The 6,598-nt window shown below is 59.7% G+C and overlaps 2 protein-coding genes across 2 annotated transcripts; both read right to left on the bottom strand.

Moving 5' to 3' along the window:
• Positions 1-1,082: 1,082 nt before the first annotated feature.
• Positions 1,083-2,047, bottom strand: LOC309858351 (uncharacterized protein; the record flags this gene model as incomplete). Its single annotated transcript, XM_082751037.1, has 1 exon — positions 1,083-2,047. One exon carries the CDS (start codon positions 2,045-2,047, stop codon positions 1,514-1,516), a length of 534 nt encoding a protein of 177 aa, XP_082607163.1. The 3' UTR covers positions 1,083-1,513.
• A 3,036-nt stretch (positions 2,048-5,083) lies between these two features.
• LOC309858350 (uncharacterized protein) lies at positions 5,084-6,048 on the bottom strand (the record flags this gene model as incomplete). The annotated part of the gene is made up of 1 exon (XM_082751036.1): positions 5,084-6,048. One exon carries the CDS (start codon positions 6,046-6,048, stop codon positions 5,515-5,517), a length of 534 nt encoding a protein of 177 aa, XP_082607162.1. The 3' UTR covers positions 5,084-5,514.
• Positions 6,049-6,598: the final 550 nt, after the last annotated feature.

Here is a 6,598-nt window from a genome sequence, read left to right as displayed (position 1 = left end):
CTCACCCCCACCCATCCCCAGAAGAGGCCCGTTGGTTTCCCTCCAGCGCTTCACGGTTCCTTCCCCAGAGGCCGGAGGTTGTTTGCTTCCCTTCAGCGCTTCCGAGCTCACGGATTACTCCAAGGCAACACACACGCCCAGCGCAGGGGCTCTCGGTCGGTGACGTCCCCCGTCCTTCCTTTTCTCGGTGCCCTGTAGATCCTGAGGCCATATCGCGTGCCAGTTGCGGAGCATGACGTGTTTGTCCCAAAACTGCCCGAGTCGCTGCACACCCCTGCCACCCCCGCCCCCCGATCCCGCCTCCCGCCGAGGTCGTGAGGACCAGAAGGCACAAGCAGAATGGGCCTTCCATGACCCCGGGAGATGTGCGTGTGCAGACGCGGCCCACGGGCGCGAGGCCTCCGCAGGCTCCCCTGTCTCTGAGCGGGAGGAGTGCACGTTGCGCAGGCTGGTGCCGACCACCGCGAAAGGGCCCCCGTGTTCCCAGGAGCTCTAACGGGCAAGGCCGCTGCCGTGACACTGGGCTGGAGGTCCCTGCGTGGTGCCACTCGGCTGTCTACCACTTTGTCCCAGATATCACCCGCATCTACAGGACAAGAGGACCTCCGCGGGCCTCGAAGACCCTCGGACCAGCATCTTGCTGGTGCTCTGGCCCAGGCTGTTGCCTAACTCGCCTGCTCCTGGGTATGTGAACGCCCTTGAGCAAGGGCCGGAGACGTAGCCTGGCGCCTGAGTGCTTCCCTGTCAGCTCAGCTCTGGGACAGAACGTCCCTAGATTCCCTCATCCTCACATGGAGATAGGAATTTGTGGGGGCAGGCTAGGAGTCTCCAAACGGGTAATTAGTGCATGTGGGCTTTGACCTGTACAGAAACCGTTTGGTCGCGCATGACGTACGGGGACACGGACAGCGTTATGGTATGCAGATCGGTACTGGATTTATTAAGACACTCATGTGAGAGTCCCTGTGTCTAGGGAGACATGCAGAAGGGTCCCGACAGGAAGAAATCAGCATCCAAGGACCATGAATACACCGAGAAGGAAACCCTCCTTGCGCAGACACCAATAGTTGCAAAAGAATGCATTTCTACCAGGTGTGAGGGGCTTTATTTCTCCAAGGTCATCAGGCAGGATGACCATCTTGACTGTGGAGTCAGGGCAGAGATCTTGACTCCATGTCCGGATGCATGACGCTGGCAGGGGACTCCCAAGACCTGAGGAAGAAGAGAATCAGGAGAAGTGGTCCACACTTCCTCCAGCCACTTCCCAAGGCTTTGAACAGGCAGGTGAGTAGCGGAAATGTTGGCGACTGCATGCTGGGTTTGGGCAACGTTTGGCAGTGTCCGTTTCCCCGCTGGCCAATCGGTGCTGTGTGCCGTTGTGGGTTGTTGGTGAGGCGGTTGTCAGGAGGAAGTGTGGCAGCCGCCGGACACGCAGCAGGGGTGGCCGCGGCCGCCGTGGGTCTGTGGTGGTCCTCCAGCAGGCGTTATGGCGGCGGTTTGGCTGGCAAGCAGGCTAGCAGCAGCTGGATCCACAGCCCTGGGCGAGGCATCCAGGCAAGCAGCAACAGGTGGGGTGGTAGCAGGTCCTCGTGCAGTACACAGGGGTACAGCAGGCTGGCTGACAGCAGCTGGAGCCACAGCAAGTTTGTCCGCAGCCGCTGGACCCGCAGCAGCTGGGCTGACAGCAGCTGGACACACAGCAGCTGGGCCGGCAGCAGGTGGTCCTGCAGCAGGTGGTCTGGCAGCAAGTTGGGCGGCAGCAGCAAGGCTGGCAGCAGCAGGACCCACAGCAGCTGGACCCGCAGCCGCCGCCGCACCCGCAGCAGCTGGGCCGGCAGCAGGTGGTCCTGCAGCAGGTGGTCTGGCAGCAAGTTGGGCGGCAGCAGCAAGGCTGGCAGCAGCAGGACCCACAGCAGCTGGACCCGCAGCCGCCTTGTCCACAGCCACCGCCGCACCCGCAGCAGCTGGGCTGGCAGCAGGTGGTCCTGCAGCAGGTGGTCCTGCAGCACGTAGGCTGGCAGCAAGGGGAGCAGCACGATTCGGTCATGGTGTCACAGGTGGAGGGGGAGCTTCTGTTCCGAGGTGAGTTTCTCAGATTCATTTGTCTCGTCCTCCTGGGGGGATTTTATGCACCGGGTCCCCACATTTGGACCAATGGGCATGACTTCCTTGCCCATTGTTGACATTGTTTTCCTGATGATGCGGGAATGGAAGAAGAGGAAGTTTTTTTCCCCCTAATGTTAGGAATCTTTAGCAAATAAGTGCTTAACGTGTTTCTTAATTGGGGAGAACTCGTGGAAACATTTCAGATGAAAACAAGGTGGTCACATCAGCATCTGCGTTCGTGCTCTATGAATTTCATTGTGTGTTACAAGTCCCACTGGCCTGGGAAGAGGTTGTCGAGTCGGCTTGGCGGTCCTTCCCCGGCGCTGGTCCCTGGCTTACATGTAGACTGGCAGCATGCCTCGTGAGGAAGTGGCAACATGCCTAGCGATGAGCCGAAGTCATGCCTGAGCCCAAGACGGTTTCCCCACCAAGCCGGATTCCAGACTCCCACAGGCATCTGTCTCTTGGAGCCCCCACCCCCCACCCCCAGCTGCATATCCCAGTGCGATCAAAGACTCTGGGCTGCAGGATATGCGAGTTCATCTCCTCCGTCTGTGAAGGCAGAATCAAGCAGGGCGATAGAAACAGCCGCAGGACACCCAGACGAAGCAAGCAGCAGTCACCGAACTTCCTGAGAGACAGCAGTCCCGCGTCACGCAGCAAAGCAGAGGGCTTTTCCACGGCGTGGGACCGTCCGAGACACAAGTGGGGCAGTTCGGGGGATAACGGGATGAGTTGGAGACTCTCGTCCTGTCCTTGTTAACCCGCCAAGCCTGTTCCCCAGCGTCACTGGGTATACAGTTCTCGTTTTCTCTTCCTCCCTTCTTGCCTGCGTCCGTCTACCTCCCTGTCTCCCTGCCTCCCTCCTCCTCCGCTCTTCCTTCCTCTTCCTCCTGTGTCTTCCTCTTATACAAATGTGTGCCTGTCCACCATCGTGAAGAAGGAAATACTGGGTCTGAGAGCAGAAGACCGTAGACTGGGGATGGCGCCTTCAATATGCCAGCCGTGTATCTCGCATCTTCCTGTGCTCGGGACAACTTCTACCCCGCAGATCCGCATCTCTGGGCCTCGTGGCCGTTTTCATGGCGCAGCAGGATGGCACGCTGCCAGTGCATGCCACACCGAGAGAAATGCTCAACCAGTGCTTCTGGAGAGCCGGTTTGTCGAGATGCCAGCTCCCTTGTCGCTGAATTAGGGGAATCCCAATGAGTGTATTACGTCCTTTCTGATCTCGCTCTCGGGTATAAGCTTCCCGTGCAAGCTGGGACCCTGGACTGACAGTGCGTCTTGCCTGCGTCGCTTTCCCGCCCTCCGGCCACTGGCATCTAACCTCCCCAGTGAAGCTACGTGCCTGGTCGCTGTTCTTCAGTGTCTCTTCTGGGAGGTACCATGCGCTGACGTGACTTTCAGCCATCTCGGTCTTGAGTTCCTGATCCCTGCAGCGGGAACCTTGAGCCCTAAGTTGAAAATTACTTCAGGAATTCAAGAAAATGTACATGAAGCATCTGGCCGGTACTTAGCAAGTAGGGAGCAGCCCAGGTCCTGTCCGTTTCTCATTTCTCAGCACAGCTCACAATCCCCCAACTCCTAAGAACCAGCAAGAGGCAAGTGCGGCGTTGGCAGTCTGTTGAGAGCCTCCTGGATAGCTGGTCTCCAGGGCTGGTGGGTGCCCGGGACAGAAGCCGTCCTAGCCCCTCAGAGGTCCGTCCACTGCCCGCGGGAAGTGACCCAGGGCCTTCATCTGCCCTTCCCGTCAGAGCCTGGATCCGGCCTCACATCGCTGAGCGCCGAGGCAGCGTCGTGCATGAGTGCGGGACCAGAGGCGCCGGCCTCGGATCTGTCGGGACTCCGGCGAAGGCCCAGGCTCTTTTCTCTTTCTTCCTCCTCACGTGGGTCTCACCCCCACCCATCCCCAGAAGAGGCCCGTTGGTTTCCCTCCAGCGCTTCACGGTTCCTTCCCCAGAGGCCGGAGGTTGTTTGCTTCCCTTCAGCGCTTCCGAGCTCACGGATTACTCCAAGGCAACACACACGCCCAGCGCAGGGGCTCTCGGTCGGTGACGTCCCCCGTCCTTCCTTTTCTCGGTGCCCTGTAGATCCTGAGGCCATATCGCGTGCCAGTTGCGGAGCATGACGTGTTTGTCCCAAAACTGCCCGAGTCGCTGCACACCCCTGCCACCCCCGCCCCCCGATCCCGCCTCCCGCCGAGGTCGTGAGGACCAGAAGGCACAAGCAGAATGGGCCTTCCATGACCCCGGGAGATGTGCGTGTGCAGACGCGGCCCACGGGCGCGAGGCCTCCGCAGGCTCCCCTGTCTCTGAGCGGGAGGAGTGCACGTTGCGCAGGCTGGTGCCGACCACCGCGAAAGGGCCCCCGTGTTCCCAGGAGCTCTAACGGGCAAGGCCGCTGCCGTGACACTGGGCTGGAGGTCCCTGCGTGGTGCCACTCGGCTGTCTACCACTTTGTCCCAGATATCACCCGCATCTACAGGACAAGAGGACCTCCGCGGGCCTCGAAGACCCTCGGACCAGCATCTTGCTGGTGCTCTGGCCCAGGCTGTTGCCTAACTCGCCTGCTCCTGGGTATGTGAACGCCCTTGAGCAAGGGCCGGAGACGTAGCCTGGCGCCTGAGTGCTTCCCTGTCAGCTCAGCTCTGGGACAGAACGTCCCTAGATTCCCTCATCCTCACATGGAGATAGGAATTTGTGGGGGCAGGCTAGGAGTCTCCAAACGGGTAATTAGTGCATGTGGGCTTTGACCTGTACAGAAACCGTTTGGTCGCGCATGACGTACGGGGACACGGACAGCGTTATGGTATGCAGATCGGTACTGGATTTATTAAGACACTCATGTGAGAGTCCCTGTGTCTAGGGAGACATGCAGAAGGGTCCCGACAGGAAGAAATCAGCATCCAAGGACCATGAATACACCGAGAAGGAAACCCTCCTTGCGCAGACACCAATAGTTGCAAAAGAATGCATTTCTACCAGGTGTGAGGGGCTTTATTTCTCCAAGGTCATCAGGCAGGATGACCATCTTGACTGTGGAGTCAGGGCAGAGATCTTGACTCCATGTCCGGATGCATGACGCTGGCAGGGGACTCCCAAGACCTGAGGAAGAAGAGAATCAGGAGAAGTGGTCCACACTTCCTCCAGCCACTTCCCAAGGCTTTGAACAGGCAGGTGAGTAGCGGAAATGTTGGCGACTGCATGCTGGGTTTGGGCAACGTTTGGCAGTGTCCGTTTCCCCGCTGGCCAATCGGTGCTGTGTGCCGTTGTGGGTTGTTGGTGAGGCGGTTGTCAGGAGGAAGTGTGGCAGCCGCCGGACACGCAGCAGGGGTGGCCGCGGCCGCCGTGGGTCTGTGGTGGTCCTCCAGCAGGCGTTATGGCGGCGGTTTGGCTGGCAAGCAGGCTAGCAGCAGCTGGATCCACAGCCCTGGGCGAGGCATCCAGGCAAGCAGCAACAGGTGGGGTGGTAGCAGGTCCTCGTGCAGTACACAGGGGTACAGCAGGCTGGCTGACAGCAGCTGGAGCCACAGCAAGTTTGTCCGCAGCCGCTGGACCCGCAGCAGCTGGGCTGACAGCAGCTGGACACACAGCAGCTGGGCCGGCAGCAGGTGGTCCTGCAGCAGGTGGTCTGGCAGCAAGTTGGGCGGCAGCAGCAAGGCTGGCAGCAGCAGGACCCACAGCAGCTGGACCCGCAGCCGCCGCCGCACCCGCAGCAGCTGGGCCGGCAGCAGGTGGTCCTGCAGCAGGTGGTCTGGCAGCAAGTTGGGCGGCAGCAGCAAGGCTGGCAGCAGCAGGACCCACAGCAGCTGGACCCGCAGCCGCCTTGTCCACAGCCACCGCCGCACCCGCAGCAGCTGGGCTGGCAGCAGGTGGTCCTGCAGCAGGTGGTCCTGCAGCACGTAGGCTGGCAGCAAGGGGAGCAGCACGATTCGGTCATGGTGTCACAGGTGGAGGGGGAGCTTCTGTTCCGAGGTGAGTTTCTCAGATTCATTTGTCTCGTCCTCCTGGGGGGATTTTATGCACCGGGTCCCCACATTTGGACCAATGGGCATGACTTCCTTGCCCATTGTTGACATTGTTTTCCTGATGATGCGGGAATGGAAGAAGAGGAAGTTTTTTTCCCCCTAATGTTAGGAATCTTTAGCAAATAAGTGCTTAACGTGTTTCTTAATTGGGGAGAACTCGTGGAAACATTTCAGATGAAAACAAGGTGGTCACATCAGCATCTGCGTTCGTGCTCTATGAATTTCATTGTGTGTTACAAGTCCCACTGGCCTGGGAAGAGGTTGTCGAGTCGGCTTGGCGGTCCTTCCCCGGCGCTGGTCCCTGGCTTACATGTAGACTGGCAGCATGCCTCGTGAGGAAGTGGCAACATGCCTAGCGATGAGCCGAAGTCATGCCTGAGCCCAAGACGGTTTCCCCACCAAGCCGGATTCCAGACTCCCACAGGCATCTGTCTCTTGGAGCCCCCACCCCCCACCCCCAGC

Source organism: Mustela nivalis, assembly GCF_964662115.1.
Source record: "Mustela nivalis genome assembly, contig: HAP1_SCAFFOLD_2243, whole genome shotgun sequence".
NCBI classification, from domain to species: Eukaryota; Metazoa; Chordata; class Mammalia; order Carnivora; family Mustelidae; genus Mustela; species Mustela nivalis.
Note: the sequence above shows the minus strand (reverse complement) of the source record. Positions and strands in the feature narration are given on the sequence as shown.